Source organism: Scyliorhinus canicula, chromosome 1 (assembly GCF_902713615.1).
Source record: "Scyliorhinus canicula chromosome 1, sScyCan1.1, whole genome shotgun sequence".
In the NCBI taxonomy this organism is placed as follows: Eukaryota; Metazoa; Chordata; class Chondrichthyes; order Carcharhiniformes; family Scyliorhinidae; genus Scyliorhinus; species Scyliorhinus canicula.
In genome coordinates, this window is record NC_052146.1 from 284,686,453 (window position 1) to 284,703,140 (window position 16,688).

Below are 16,688 nucleotides of genomic sequence, written 5' to 3' on the forward strand. Positions count from 1 at the left end.
GACCATGATAGTTAGGGTTTATGCTTGGAGGGAGATGGATATATTATTTTTGGGTTTTTTGTGTTTGTTGGATACCTTTGTTTAAAATGTTAAAATTCGACAATAATTGTCCTGATAGAACATAGAACATACAGTGCAGAAGGAGGCCATTCGGCCCATCGAGTCTGCACCGACCCACTTAAGCCCTCACTTCCACCCTATCCCCGTAACCCAATAACCCTTCCTAACCGTTTTGGACACTAAGGGCAATTTATCATGGCCAATCCCCCTAACCTGCACGTCTTTGGACTGTGGGAGGAAACCGGAGCACCCGGAGGAAACCCACGCAGACGCGGGTAGAACGTGCAGACTCCGCACAGACAGTAACCCAAGGCGGGAATCGACCCTGGGACCCTGGCGCTGTGAAGCCACAGAGCTATCCACTTGTGCTGCCCATTATAAATGAAAAGCCCAAAATTATAAATGCCTTTATAAAATATTTTCACAAAAAAAATACCAGAGAACCGGAGCAATGCTCTGGGGACCCAGGTTCAAATCCCGCCACTGCAGATGGGGAAATTTTAATTCAATAAAAATTTAGAATTAAAAGTCCAATGTTGCCCCTGAAACCTTTGTCCATTGTCATTAAAAACCCAGCTGCTTCACTAATGTCCTTACCTGGTCTGGCCACACTAAATGTAGTTGACTCTTAACTGCCCCCTAGGGCTGGGCAATAAATAATGGCAGGTCTGCAGCCTTTGATGTTATCCCCGTCCACCTGTGACGTCCGCGCGCACGCGCGCGGGTCGCCGCATTCCACTCGGACGCGCGCCCTCACGTGACCGCCCCTATGAGAGGGGAACCGGCACGCGTTGAGCTGACAGCCGGCCGGGAGAGGGGGAAGGACGAGGCTTGCGGGCAGAGAGAGAGATCTGTCTCTGTCTCTCTCAGTTAACAGCAGCAAAACTCTCTCAGTGACGAAACTAACCCGGAGACGGGGCGGAAAGTTTCAATTTTAAAAAAAAATAATTTTAAAAAAATACCCTAAAGACTGCCTGCCTAGTACTTCACCATGATGTCCCAAATGAGAAGCATCGGGACGAGCCAGGTCCAAAGCCACACCGTGAGCCAGGTCCAAAGCCACACCGTGAGCCAGGTCCAAAGCCACACCGTGAGCCAGGTCCAAAGCCACACCGTGAGCCAGGGAGAAGACACGGTGCATTATAATCACCACAACTATGAGAGCGAGCTGGAGGAGTACATGATGCAGGAGGAAGACTGGGACAGAGACCTCCTCCTGGACCCTGCCTGGGAGAAGCAGCAGAGAAAGGTGGGTGTTTTGAATTTTCAATTTTGTAAAAAAAACAAAGCATGGCTATGATAACTTAAAATGGATTGGAATAGATGCAAACATTCCTTGGCAAACTATTTGCGTACCCATGGCCAGTGACTTATTTCAGGAGTAAGCTATTTATTTGTATCAGTTTTGTGATAAAGTTCAGAAAGTCAACAGAGTTAAACTGTCGATTAAGGTCAGTCTTTAGATTTGTACTGTATTCAGCAATTCCAACAGGATGGATGCAAACAACAATATAGAATGAATCTTTAAAACAGCAAGTTCACATTGTTACTCCAGTGCCCTGCATGGTTTGGGATGTGCCATGGGAGTTTTTAAACAGCTGATGACGTCTTTAGGATTAGAATGGGTATGACTGCTAATAATAACTACAGTCCACTAGGTATTATCATTCCTCCTAATCAACAGTATTTAACCAGAATTATTTGCAGCAGTTGCTCTCTCCCGTTCAGTTAATATTAAACTCATGCCAAGAACTTTTGTTTGCTTTTTACTTGGTTAAAAATGACAGGAATGGCTTCATAAAATTTTCATCGAATTTACAGTGCAGAAGGATGCCATTCGGCCCATCGAGTCTGCACCGGCTCTTGGAAAGAGCACCCTACTCAAGGTCAACACCTCCACCCTATCCCCATAACCCAGTAACCCCACCCAACACTAAGGGCAATTTATCATGACCAGTCCACCTAACCTGCATGTCTTTGGACTGTGGGAGGAAACCGGAGCACCCGGAGGAAACCCACGCAGACACGGGGAGAAAGTGCAAACTCCGCACAGACAGTGACCCAAGCCGGAATCGAACCTGGGACCCTGGAGCTGTGAAGCAATTGTGCTATCCACAATGCTACCGTGCTGCTTCGGTGGACTACAATGTCCCCGTGCCCCAACTCCAAATTTACAAATCCCTCAATGGGTCCACCCCAGCTTGCCTCTGCAATCTTCTACATTCCTACACCCCAGTCTGAAACCTGACATTGTGCTGCTGGACATCCCTCATCAATCGGAGAACCTGAGGTATTTTCTCCACTTCCTGGATTCATTCCCTAACCCCTCTTTTTTTTGCTTCTGATGCAGGATGAACAAAGCAACATTTGAGACAGGGAAAGTATTAGACTCCCTTCAAATGCTTAATAAATAACTTCCTTTATCTGGGAATTTTTTTTGGCAAGCAGTACATGAACCCTAAAAATGACACTAGCATCATGGGACATTTTCATTTTGGTTCTGCAGCTTGGGCTATTGAGTCACAGAAATATAATGATACAGGGCCATTATGAATGCTTGACGGTAATGGAGCATTGCTTTATTTTGTGTCCTTTTAAAACACACGGAGCATTTGTGCAGGCTGTGTCGAAGGAGAAGCAAAATCCTGCAGATGCTTAAAGTCTGAACTACGAGCACAAAAATGCTGGGAATATTCTACTGATTGGACAGCCATCTGTGGAGACAGAAACATTTAACGTGTAACGGTTAACATTTCAGGTCGATAATCTTCATCAGAATATCAGGAAGGTCATCGACCTGAAATGTTAACTGTTACATGTTAAATGTCCACAGATGCAGCTGAGTATTTCCAGCATTTTATTTTTATCTTTGTTGAGGAATGTACACCCTGAACAGTTTTCCTGTATTTACTCTCCCAGATGATCCAATAGGCGTAGGAACATGGAAATTTTCCCCATTAGTCATTGCATGCAGGGTGCAGAACTTTATTTCTTTTTGTGTGTGTTAAAGCTGCGCCTGTGGTAATTATAACAGTTTATTTGGTTCAATTCATTGAAGAAAAATAATCAAGGATTTGTACTGCTGACTTCCTTTCCTGGTCAGCATTGCTTCCATTGGGTATGTTAAAGATGTCAAGCTGGTTTCAGCTGAAGTGTGTACTTCGTTTGTTTCAGCATCACATGAGAAGGTATATGAGAAGCCACATTTTCCTCTTCATCCCACTCTGATATCTAGGTCCTGCTGAAAAGGATCCTTCAGCCCGCCACTTTGGTTCCTCAATAAAGCTATCGAATAGTCTCACTGCCCTGTTCTTTCACCATTGTCCAAATATATTCCCTTGTTCAAGTACATATCTGATTTGCTTTTGAAGTTACTATTGAATCTTCTGCCACCTCAGTTTTATGATGTGCATTCCACATCATGATTATTAGGGGTGCTTTCTTAAAAAAAAGTGTCTCCTCATCTTACCCAATTACCTTAAATCTGTGCCCTCTGGTTGCTCACTTTTCTGCTTCGAGAAATAGTCTCCCCTTTATTTTGTCGAAACCTTTCATAATTAGTTTTGTTAGGTTGATGCCTGGCTCCACCCCAGCATTCGTTTCAAGTAATAGTCAGGAAAATAAGGCAATTTGCCTGCACGAGGGAGGAAAACATGGATAACACATCATTCTCGGCTTTTCCCTCCAGTCAACTGTAGCACTATTTGTAGAGGTCTCTTAGGTTGGAGGCAGTGTACAGGGACCTAAAAAGAGAGATTTACAAAGTAACATAAATCACAGATGCAGTCTCAGATCTGTGCCAGTTTCAGGTTCCAATCAGGCTCTGCGCTGCTCGCTGGAGATAAATGACCTTGCACCAGTTGTCGTTTACACACTGAGATTTTGGAGAGGAGCAGGGGAATTATTGACTCATTAGTAATGAATAAAGGGGCATTTGAAAAAGGTTTCATTGGTTATAACACAGTGAAATGGAAAAATATTATGTGGAGGAAGGACTTAAGAGGTAGTGTTTTATGCATACTCCTTGTGGCACATTTTACTGAAAAATATAAACACTTTCAGAATTAAGCATCATTCTATATGAATTGTTAGATTCCAGCTTGCATTCTGAATTGACGGTAACCCATATTTATGATGAAAGGGAAAATGCTCTTGTATGTCCCTCTTTATACTTTAGTCTAAAGCATAGGCTTTACAAATTTGCATCGCAAAGAACATAGCAAGAATTTTCAGACATTGAGATCAGTGAGCCCTCACAGGATTTTCTGTCCATTGATTTAAACAAAACAGTGATTTTATATATGCGGCAAATTGGTCTGCCCAGATTGTCAACATGCTTGCGTCACTTGTGGTGGAGGTAGGCTGCATGTAGGTTTTCTGCTGCCAACCCGTTTGCCAGATGGTAGCATTGAGCCAAGTGACTCTCCGATTCCTGGTTGCCTTTGTGAGCGGCTGCCTGCCTTGGCCCTCAACAGGGAGCTGAGCAGGCACAGGATGCAGCCAGACTTCTGTTCTAAAAGGCTGTCTGTCCCACTTTACAGAGTTACAGGAGACCACTGCTAACTGTTATTGCTGCCATTCTAACCAAGGAAAATTATACGCCAGTGTAAAAAGAGAACTCCAGGATCACAGATGTAGCGCCGGAGGCCCTAGTGATGAAGGTTGACAGGAGGAGAAATGCCATTGTTCCTTTGAGAGCCAAAAAGCCCTCAGAAAGGACTGGGAGCTTGTGGCTAGGAAAGCCAACTTACAGCATCTGGATCCAAGGACCTGGCCACTGTGGCACAAGAACGCTGATGATCTCAACATGGAGATTGAGGCCGCTGAATGCATCCCCACCACCTCCAGCCTCTTGTGCTGCTCGATGCACCATACACCCATCACTCACCCAGCAGCACTCACAGGGACTCTGCACTCAATCCTGACACTGAGGTACTCTAACATATACTACCATTGCTGTCAGCTTCACAACCACCCTTCACTGCTTCCACGTACCTCCAGCTACAAACACTGCCAACATTCTTCTCACTTTTTTGTGCAAGACTACAGAAGGAAAGGAATAAAACTCTGGTGGACAAGGATACCTGCATCTCCTGAACTCTTGTGGAGCTGATGCCGCTCTGCATCATGAAAATATCTGTAACTGAGTCCAAGATATCTTACATTGCTGAGAACATTAAGAATGATGGTATTTTCTTGCCTTGCGCTTCTTCTTGGACCCCACTCACCATCATTGGTTATCTGCCACAATGAGCAAGCTGCTGATGATGCGGTCATGGACCCTTTGCTTTCGACCCTACCCCTTCCCTCAAGCCAATCTTCCCCTTCTGATTTTCTGTTCAAAGACACCTAAGAACTGCTGTCTGCTCAGCTTCAGCAGCTCCAGGAAGGGGAAAGAGAACAACAGCATAGCACTGGTGAATGATCACTGAATCCGACAGTCGCAACCACCAGTTTAGATATTGACGCTGCATTTACCTTAAAGACTAGTATGGAGATGGAAGCTGCAAGTAGTGAGTCACCAGTGGACTGTTGCCATGCCAGGAGTAAAGGATGGTTTGCCTGCCTGCTCACTGGACGATAAGATCACAGACATGTGTTGCTGCAGGGGACTGATAAACGACCTTGATGAGGTGACATTAGAGTGTTGATGGGCATGCACATTAAGCTGCTGAGTGCATTGGTTGGCTTCCAGAAATACGCCAGTTTGTGGAAATGCTCCAGAGTGATTTTTGGAGGCCTAGTGAGTTCCAGAGTGCGTTGCTGCATTTTCACAGGAAAGGCAAAGGTGACCTATCCACCCACAAGTGTGTGATACCCAGTCAGTCACTCTCGTTCCCCAGAATGTGGAGAATTTAAACGTATAGTCGCTTCGGCAAGCAGCCACTTCTGAACAGCAACAGTGAGCCTGGAAGAGGGTACTGTGGGCTGGGGAGAAGGGATTAAGAAAAGAAGAGACCAGCAGAACTGTACAATCAAGAATGGCATTCAAGTTGTGATTGGGCAAGAACCAGGGGAGAATAAGGCAAACAACCATCCATCAGAATGACAGATTTTAGCCAAACTTTCTAGTCATGTATGAGAATCTATAAAGTAGATTTGACAGTTCTGTATTATTTATGGATAGTTGCCTGCTGATTGTCACTCAATTCTGTTGGAATCATTATTCAAAGAGCAGAGATGTGATAAGTCCACTGCACTGAATATCCTATCCACTGATTCTTGCTTAAGGGGGAAATAAACTTTCCTTGAGCTTTTTCTCTTACCTCTTTGCTTGCTAATACAGAAATCAAAGCAACCCTAATTCGACACATGGCTATTCATAGAGATAGGAACAGGAGTGGGCCATTCACCTCCATGATTCTGTTCTCCATTCAGTGACACTGTGTGAATGATCTATAGCTGACTTCCGGTGACGGACATGGGGTGAGTTGTCGCACACAGGCAGCTCCAGCTTGTCCAAGGAACTGGAGGAGACCTATGGCGCAGAAACAGTTGGGAAGATGGCAGAGGGGAAGGGTTGTCACAAGTTGGAAAACCCCAGATGGAGCAGTTGGTGTTTATTAGAGAGAAATTCTGACAGTAGCAAAAGATGCAGGAAGGTAAATCGAAGGCCATTGAGGGAGCGGTAGCACCCCTGAAAGGCTCGATGGACAGAGTTAAGAAGTGCCTGGAGGCACAGGGGTCGCAGATCCAGAGATGGAGAAGGTGATGACTGACCACAGTGATCGGGCGATGGCACTGGAGGTGGAGGTGGGGCTCCATGGGGATCTTTGCAAGTCGCTAAGGGCAAAGCTAGAGAAGCAGGGGAACAGATCCAGAAGGCAGAACCTGCGTATTGTTGGCTTGCCAGAGGGTATGGAAGTCAAGAGTGCCACGAGACATGTCTCCAGGATGCTGGCGGTGCTGGACAATGCCCCAAAGGTGAACCGGGTGCACAGGTCCCTAAGGCAGAAGCCGAGAGTGGGGGAGCCACCACGGGCGGTAATTGCAAGGGTCCATAAGTCTGTGAAGGAGGCGATCCTGCGGTGGGTCAGGGAGAAGCGGATTTGTGAATGGGAAGGCAACAGGGTCTATTGGAGTGGAGCTGGCGAAAAGGCTCGCTGGGTTCAACAAGGCCAAAACGGTTCTATACCGAAGGCAGATCCGGTTTGGGAAACTGTCCAGAAAAACTGTGGGTGACTTTTGAAGGCCGGGATTACTATTTTGAAAACCCAGAGGAGGCCAATGACTTCATTAGAGACCATAAACTTGCAGAGAACTGAACGTCGATGGGGGACAGGGGAATGGAGAGTCTGGAACTAGAGATTGGAAGATGCGGGTATTGTGGAGGATGGGGAATTTTTTCTTCTCGGGTGGGCTGATTTTGTTCAGGGGCCAATATATTTGTAAGGGGGTTTGATTCAAAGTTGTGGGAGGTGGCCATCCTGCCTAGCAAAAGGACAGGTTTGTAGGTGCCTAGGAAGTGTGGGACCTGGGTGGGTGGTATGTGATAGTGAGCTGGGTATTGGAGGGGACGACGGTGGTGCTAGTGAAATTTTACACACCGACTTGGGATGACGTGGGGTTTGTGAAGGGGTTGATGGGAACGATTCCGGACCTGGACACTCATCAGTTCATTCTGGTTAATTGTGTGCTGAAACCAAGGGGACAGGTATAGCCCTGAGTCAAATGGGAAGTTTTGAGTGAAGAAGCTGGGAGGGTTTATGGAAAGGATGAGAATAGTGGATCCGTGGAGGTTTAAGAACCTGGGGGAGAGGGAGTACTCCTTCTCACACCTGTACAAAGTATACTCCAGAATTCGTCGTGAGCCGAGCGATGGTGGTGGAGGTGGTAGAGGCAAAGAATGCAGGAATCGTGATCTCGGATCATGTGCCGCACTGCTGGAGGTTTGACTTGGTTCGAGACAGGAGCGGAGGCCGGGATGGAGATTAGATTCGGGGCTTTTGGCAGACACTGGATTCTGTGAGAAGGTGAGGTCCGCGCCTTGTGGAGTTGAATCGAAATGGAGACGTATTAGCGGCCACATTTTGGGAGCTATTGAAGTGGTGGTTCGGGTATGAGGTGATCTCGTTCAAGGCGCACAAAGATAGGAGGGAGGAGTATGGACGATTGTTGGACGAGATGGCCAAGGTCAACAGGAAATATTCGAGTGCCTCCACCAGCGAGAGGTTTCCGGGGAGAAAGAAGTTACAGGGGCAGTTCGATAGGTTGACTAAGGGGAAAGCAAAGGAGGGCGAGGAGGGTGCTGTATGAATTTGGAGAGAAGACGAGCTGTATTCTAGCCCACCAGTTACGGGGACTGGCCATGTCCAGGGAAATTCTGAGGGTACAGACCATGAAGGAGGAGGTAGTGACAGAGTCTGGAAAGATTAACTAGGCATTCGGGGAGTACTGTGAGAAGTTACATGGGGCCAATCTGGGTGGTGAGGAAGGAGATATGGACGTTTTTTTGATGAGCTGGAATTCCTAAGGCTGTATGGGGAGAGGAGGCAGGCGGTGGAAGAGCCACTAAGGCTGAGAGAGGTGATGGGATAGTATAAAAGGAATGAAGTCGGGGAAGTCCCCTGGCCGGAAGGTTACTCAGCAAAGTTCTAAAAGGAGTTTGCGATGGAGTTGGCACCACATTTATTGGGGATATTTAGAGAGTCGCTGGAGAAGGGGGAGCTGCTGGAAGACTGACCCAGGCATCGATCATGCAAATCCCAGTTTGGAGGGAGAGGTTCCCTAATGCTTGCAGAACCCACATTCTGCAGGGGAATGTGTTATTTTCTGTAAAAGATTAAATGGTCCATGTCCCAACCACTCTTTGCAGAAAGGATAACACCAACAATATGATGCAGAGCTGGAAGGAAAGAAGCACAGCAACTGCAATCAAAAGGTCATACATTTATGCAAATTAAAGGGCACTGTAAAACACTATGTAAATGGAAGTGTCCCTCATTTATTTTTTATCAGCCTCCATTAAAAAAGGGTGCATTCAGTATACCCTGTATTACATATTGTCGATGTGGTCATACATAGCGTGACTTCCACTACACTCTTGTTTATGCACTTGAGTGGGAAATGAAAGAAACCTCACTTGTGCAGCAATGGTTAGTTTTTTTAAGATTGGGACTTGAGACATGTCGTTGGTGCAGAGCAGAGGGAACACTGCCGTTGTTTGTGATGTATTTAAACTGGAAGTGACCGGGAACTTTAACATTGCAGCAGCAGTTCTAAGGGAACAGTGCTTGGTCAGGCACCTGACAGGAGCATCTCCACCCAGCGTTGTTCGCAACAAGTAGTGGGTAGAAATAGAAATCGGTAACAGTTCTTCAGTCCTGTGTGGGGGGACAAAAATAGGTCTCCAATGCCCCTAAAAATAAAAGGTAAATTGGATGGTTTATATTTCCAAATGCAGCTGATGACAAGACATATTTGTCCATTGACTCAATTGTCATGGGTATCTGAAATCTGAACTAATTCCAGCCCCCGGGAATAACATGGTGAAAATGTTGTAAAATTGTGCGCTGCCAGCGGGATTTGGAAAATGTGCCTCAAAGCTTTGTCAGTAAAGCAAGTTAGAAATACTGATTATACGTGTCACCACCTGTAGCTTTGTTATGTGGATGACCCCATCACAGAAGCACTATGCTATTTTTCGACTGGGAGAAAGAATGTGCAACTGGTTTCCTTGAAGTGTGGCAGTTGGCATTGTTGGCGGACTCCCTCTTGAATCTACACACAACCTTGACATTTAATAGCCAGAGTTGCCTGATCATTTTAGGAACAATGATCATGGCTTACTTTAAAGATATTTGTTGACATTGATGCCCCTGACACAAATCTATGAAGTATGGATGGGCCAATTCCCTTTAATACTCCACAGTGTCGTTCTATTCCATGGACAGTTTGCCACACGTTATCAGCACATTTCATTAACTATGGTGGTACCTTGGATGCTAAATACACTCTGGTGGCCCAGAACAATTGTGGCTCCTGACGCACTTCATTACTGGCTACTGGAAATTGCAGTCATGTAGATGCCAAGCTTAGGACAGCACAAGGCCTAGAGTAGAATTGGCTACAAGTGCAACACCCCTTCCCACTGAAATACTTAGGTTTGCATTTTCCTCTACCATCCTGTGGCAAAATAGTTAGGCAGATTCTGTGACGAGACTATTGCTGCACTTCTAGCCAAACTTCAGTTTTCCTTGCCCCACCGGAATGGCTGCCCCTTTCCTGTCTGCTGTAGGTATGTAAATGCAGTGAGGAGGCGAGGCCTGCCAAGTTGCCAGGCCCCACCAGTGTCTCCCGATACCAACAGAAGATTAACAATATTTCTGATGTAACTGTGGTATTAAGGTGCATGAAAGGAAAGGGCCTAGTCATTGCCTATTGTCCCTTCATTTTAAGCACTGTCAATTTTTTAAGGTCCGCTTTTGGCTGAAAACTGAATAGAAATTCTCTCCTCTGCTTGGGGGGTCTTCTACCTTTTCAATGGTAAACTTCACTAGAATTATGCCATGTTGCAAGCTGCTTTGTACAGGGAGCTAGAGAAGAGCCTATTCTGCATGCCTATTTTATATATTTAGCGAATGCAACATGGAATATCCCGCATGAGACTTGTGGGGTGGGAATGATTATCTTCCCAGTGGCCCTCATCGCGCACGAGCTCTCGCGCTGATGGGTGGGGGAACTCTGATAACTTTTGTATGAAAGGTCGACCTGTAATGACTGGACAAGTGGCATGAGTTGGCCGGGACCAGAGAAGAAACCCGGTGGGGATCTACTGGGTAGTGTAAATATCGTTAGTACAAAGTTCTCTATTTTACTCAGTTTGGACTCCCCATGTCCTAATAAACTGGTGACGACGAGTAAACTGGTTTACTGTTGTCTCTGCAACCTACTCGGCTGAGCCATCTCCCCTATTTTCTGGACCCAGGTTAGAGGCAATTATTTCATCATTCCTTTGTTTGGGCGATGCATTTTCCGCCAGTGTTCGAGACTGGAACCAGCATACAGAAAGGATGGGTTACTTCATCCTGGCCAACAACATTACAGAGAACGAGCGCCAGATTGTCATGCTGCTGACAGCCTGTGGAGTGCTCACGTTCGGGGGTCATCCAGAGTCCCACGTACCCGGCGGCGCCAGATACGCACTCGTTCAAACAAGTCATGGCACGACACTTTAACCCGATCCTGTCAGTGATCGTTCAAAGGTATTCTATTAATACAGCGGAGAGGTCCCCCATTGAGTCTATCAGAGAGTTCATATCACAGCTATGGAAGAAAGCGGAATTCTGTGAGTATGAAACTGCTTTATCAGATATGTCCCGTGATCGCCTGGTCTGCAGCATAAATAATATGGAAACATCAAAAACTCTTTTGGCCGAAACCTCCTTGACTTTTCAAAAGTGCTACAGATCTCTTTGTCCCAAGAGAGCTCAGAACATGGAGTCCAAGAAATATAAGGGATGGAGGTGAACGTTTTGGGGTGTCCGCCTTGTGTATACCCACAGCCAGGACGGACTGCTGCAGCAATTCCAGCCTTTTTAGGCAAGAATCGGCTGTCAAGATGCAACTGCAGGCAACAGGAAGACCAGTGCTCCAGGCGCCCCGGTCAAGGTAGGCGTCAGCCCCGGGCTGGGCCTTGCATCTGGATGACCCAGAAGAAGCTGAGGATGAGGCTGAGATGCAGATTAACTGTTTGGCAGTGTCCCTTGTGGCCCCTATTCGTATCCTGATGCAGGTGAATGGCCATATGATGCAAATGGATTTGGACAGGAGAACTGCCGTTTCTGTGATGGTGCAGAGCACCTTTCATCTTATTAAATGGGGTGTGCACATTTTGGCTGACACAGCAGCTCGTTTGGTCACTTATACTAGCGAACACGTGAATATTGCCCCCCCCCGTCCCCGTGTCTGCGTGGGTTTCCTCCGGGTGCTCCGGTTTCCTCCCACAAGTCCCGAAAGACGTGCTCTTAGGTGATTTGGACATTTTGAATTCTCCCTCAGTGGACCTGAACAGGCGGCGGAATGTGGCAACCAGGGGATTTTCACAGTATCTTCATTGCAGTGTTAATGTAAACCTACTTGTGACGATAAAGATTATTATTATTATTATTATTTCCTCCAAGTGGGTTCTGGCAGTCTGTGTGCGGTACTGAGCAAGTTCCCCGAGGTATTCCAGCCTGGCTTGGGTACAAGGGGTCAAGATCCAAATGCTTAAAAAAAATACTTTTCCATTTCTGCTGTACCACACCTGTACAGTGGGCCGTGTGCTCCCCATACCACAATCTAGTAAAAGTTGTGGGTCCGGTGAACTCCATGATACACTCTGGGGTTCTCTAAACCCTGGCCCATAATAGTGCCACAGAAAAGGTTGCTGCATAAGATAATAATGCATGGTGTTCAGGTTAAAGTAGTAGCATGGGTAGAGAATAGAAAGCAAAGAGTGGGGATTAATGGGTGTTTCTCTGGTTGGCAATTAATGGCTAGTGGTGTCCCTCAGGGATCAGTGTTGGGCCCACAATTGTTCACAATTTACATAGATGATTTGGAGTTGGGAACCAAGTGCAATGTGTCCAAGTTTGCAGACGACACTAAGATGAGTGGTAAAGCAAAAAGTGAAGAGGATACTGGAAGTCTGCAAAGGGATTTGGATAGTTTAAGTGAATGGGCTTGTGTTCAGTTTTGGTCTCCTTTTGGTAGGAATAACAGCAAAAGGGATTATTATTTAAATGATAAAATATTAAAACATGCTGCTGTGCAGAGAGACCTGGGTGTGCTCGAGCATGAGTCGTAAAAAGTTGGTTTACAGGTGCAACAGGTGATTAAGAAAGCGAATGGCATTTTATCCTTCATTGCTAGAGGGATGGAGTGTAAGACTAGGGAGGTTATGCTGCAATTGTATAAGGTGTTAGTGAGGCCACACCTGGAGTATTGTGTTCAGGTTTGGTCTCCTTACCTGAGAAAGGACATACTGGTGCTGGAGGGTGTACAGAGGTGATTCACTAGGTTAATCCCAGAGCTGAAGGGGTTGGATTACGAGGAGAGGTTGAGTAGACTGGGACTGTACTTGTTGGAATTTCAAAGGATGAGAGGGGATCTTATAGAAACATATAAAATTATGAAGGGATTAGATAGGATAGATGCGAGCAGGTTGTTTCCACTGGCGGGTGAAAGCAGAACTAGGGGGCATAGCCTCAAAATAAGGGGAAGTAGATTTAGGACTGAGTTTAGGAAGAACTTCTTCACCCAAAGGATTGTGAATCTGTGGAATTCCTTGCCCAGTGAAGCAGTTGAGGCTCCTTCATTAAATGTTTTTAAGATAAGGATATATAGTTTTTTGAAGAATAAAGGGATTAAGGCTTGTGGTGTTCGGGCCGGAAAGTGGAGCTGCGTCCACAAAAGATCAGCCATGATCTCGTTGAATGGCGGAGCAGGCTCGAGGTGCCATATGACCTACTCCTGCTCCTAGTTCTTATGTTCTTATGTTCACCCAAAGGGTTGGGAATCTATGGAATTGGCTGCCCAGTGAAGCAGTTGAGGCTCCATTAATATTTTCAAGATAAAGATAGTTTTTTTTGAAGAATAAAGGGTTATGATGTTCGGGTGGGAAAGTGGAGCTGAGTCCACAAAAGATCAGCCATGATCTAATTGAATGGTGGTACAAGCTCGAAGGGCCAGATGGCCTACACCTAGTTCTTATGTTCTTATAACCAGGGGAGTTGAAGGCTTTCTCCTCAAAGTTCTTACAGCTGACCGTGAAAGATGGTATCCTCCTGGTGGGGCACAGGGGTAAGGGCCTTCACTATGGGCACCCCGAGTGTCCAAAGTGAAGATGCCTCCAAGAAGTTACATCTGGTGCCGGGTTTGGACACCGATATTGAGACGTTGGCCCAACAGTGCTCCATCTGTCAAGAGCACCAAAGCTCCCCGCGGTTGCATCCTTGGGAGTGGTTTGGGTGCTCTTGGGCTCACATGCATGTTAATTTCACTGCTCCATCCCTAGATTCAGTGTTTTTCATCCAAAAGGATGCCCACGCAAGTGGCTGGACGTCCACAAGATGGTGACGATCACCTCCCAGGTGACTGTTTTGTGATTGAGCATTTCTTTTTACATTCATGGAATCCCAGAGATGATCGTAAAGGATAACTGGGCCTCTTTTATGAGTGAAAAATTGCTGAGTTTGTGAAAGGTAACAGGATTCGTCATGTCGGCACTGCCCCATACTGTCCGACATCGAATGGCTTGGCACAGAGGGCCGTGCAGACAATTAAGCAGACTTCAGGCTTGATGAAGCCTGGACTCCAGGTGGGCACGTTTTATTCCATACAGGCAACAGATGGGAAGGCATGTGAATCACATTCGCTCACGGAGGTTGCTCCCTCCATGAGGTTCCTCGGAAGAAACCTGTCCTGGATCCTCCGACTCCATTGTTGAACCAAGGGATGGGGGTCCTCGATTGACCTTTGTATAAACGCTCGGACAGGAAGGCACCGATCATGGAAGAAAACCAGTATGGATCTACCAAGTAGTGTAAACACCGTTACTATAAATCATCCTAAATTCTTTATTTTACTCAGTTTGGGCTTCCTGCATCCTTTGGGTGGCAGAGTGGTTAGCACTGCTGCCTCACAGCTCCAGGGACCCGGGTTCAGTTCCGGTCTCGGGTGACTGTCTGTGTGGAGTTTCCATTTTCTCCCGTGTCTGTGTGGGTTTCCTCCGAGTGCTCCTGTTTCCTCCCCACAGTCCAAAGATGTGCAGGTTAGGTGGATTGGCCATGCTAAATCCACCTAATGTCCAAAAGGTTCAATGGGGTGACTGGGATATGGTGGAGGTGTAGGCTTAAGTAGGATTCTCTTCCAAGAGCTGGTGGAGACCTGATGGGCCGAATGGCCTTCTACACTGTAGATTCCGTGATTCTAAACAAAGTCCCTAAGCCAAGTAGTTTCTTCCAGTCCTGCTGTGTTGTGTGTGGATAGGCCCTGCTGAGTCTGTGGGTTGGACATTCCTCTGTGATGTGGTGCATACTTTGCTCTCTCCCACAGGCACAAAGGGGGCTGCCACTATTGCCCCACCTGTGGCCAAGCAGGGGCCTGAACTAGTTAAGGGTGGACCACTCTTTCCTTGGAAAATTAAAATCAGGCAGCTGCTGGGTTGGGTTTGAGACCATGTACTTGTTTGCCATGCCTATTAAACCCTCACTCAGGAAATCTCTTGGGGTTATGGGAAGAAAAGACTGATTGGTGGGTGTTCCATTCTGCCACCATCCTAGCAACAAGAGGAAATTCCAATTCTTAATATCTGGGACAATACACAAGCCTACCCTCAATTCTGAAGCATAAAATTCAGTTTGGAGAGCCATTGAATCATTACTGTTAACTCTCTTTAAAGAAATCCAGTCAATCCCATTTCCTTGCTCTGTTCTAGTAGCCATATAAGTTTATTTCCTTCCTGTGCCCAACCAAATCCCTTTTGGAATCACCAATTGCCTCCGCTTCCATCACATCTTGTACTCAGCAGTGGTTGATCCTGCAGCTACAGTGCTGCCAATTGAAAGCAATTTCCCCCTATCCTTTATCTTTGGCCAGAAACATTGGCGCTGTCGAAACTCCTGAGCTGCGGTGGCCCACTGACTGGGCCAACAGCTCTTGGATGTGGGCCACGAGATCAATTGGACGATGATCCTGGAGATGGGACTTAATTGGAACTGATGAAATTCAGCCTGGCATGTTTACTTATTCCTCTTGAACTGATTTGCCAATTCCAGTTTGTTCTGAATCAATATTTGGAGAGTTACTGACTTCTGCCAATCTAATGTATGCCATTTCAAAAAAAAGTCTAAAAATTTATATCATACTTTTATCTACAAATGTGCATTTAATAACTTGTGAGAACATTGACTTAACAATTGATCTAAAGTATTCGCTGTTGAAAGTTGGGTTCATTTCCATGAATAATTGCTGCATGATTGGGTAAAGGAGAAAATTGGTCTTCAGTGGGACAAATTGGACAGTAGTGACCTTGCTTTACAATCTACCTGGCATGGATTCCATACTCAAATTGATCCTGTCTATCTTCACTCTCTAATTGATCCTGTCTATCTTCACACTCTCTGGAATTGGGCGATCTCATTGCTGTCTTGTTCCAGTCTGCCGTTGTATTTCACCTCCTCAAAAGACTATCATCTTTGACAAATCTAGATGTGAAGGGAGGACATGAGGAAAAACGGAAGATCTGTGATAGGGTGGAAGACAGCAGAGACTGAATGTCAAAATGGCTGGCGGTGCAAGGCAAAAGGGCTTCTTTAATAAATGTTCATTTTGTTTATACTTTATATCACTTTTAGCCAATTCAGGATTTACCTCCTTCCCAATAACCTTTTTGTAAACACTGAAGCAAAGTACATGTTGGTAGTCCTGCCAATTTCCACTTCTCCATGAACTGACTAGCTTCTCCTTTTGGGTTTCATCTCATGTCAACCTTGGCTCCGTTGGTTGCAATCTTGCCTCTTGAGGTCAGAATGTTGTGGGTTTGAATCCCACTCCCCCACTCCAGAGACTTGAGCACATACTCATCGGAAGATGAAATGCTGCTCCTCCAACTTGCGCCTGGCTTCAATGGAGCTTTGCAACAG

General features: G+C 46.1%; 1 protein-coding gene across 2 annotated transcripts in view; it reads left to right on the plus strand.

Annotated features, from left to right (window-relative positions):
• The first annotated feature begins 869 nt into the window (after positions 1-869).
• The window catches only part of LOC119974966 (alpha-actinin-2-like), a 132,785-nt gene continuing 116,966 nt past the window's right edge, over positions 870-16,688 (plus strand). For both annotated transcript variants that reach the window (XM_038814360.1, XM_038814369.1), the window contains exon 1: positions 870-1,309. In XM_038814360.1, the coding sequence (XP_038670288.1) occupies positions 1,052-1,309 (258 nt within the window). In that variant the 5' untranslated portion in view covers positions 870-1,051. The remainder of the gene's footprint in view (positions 1,310-16,688) is intronic.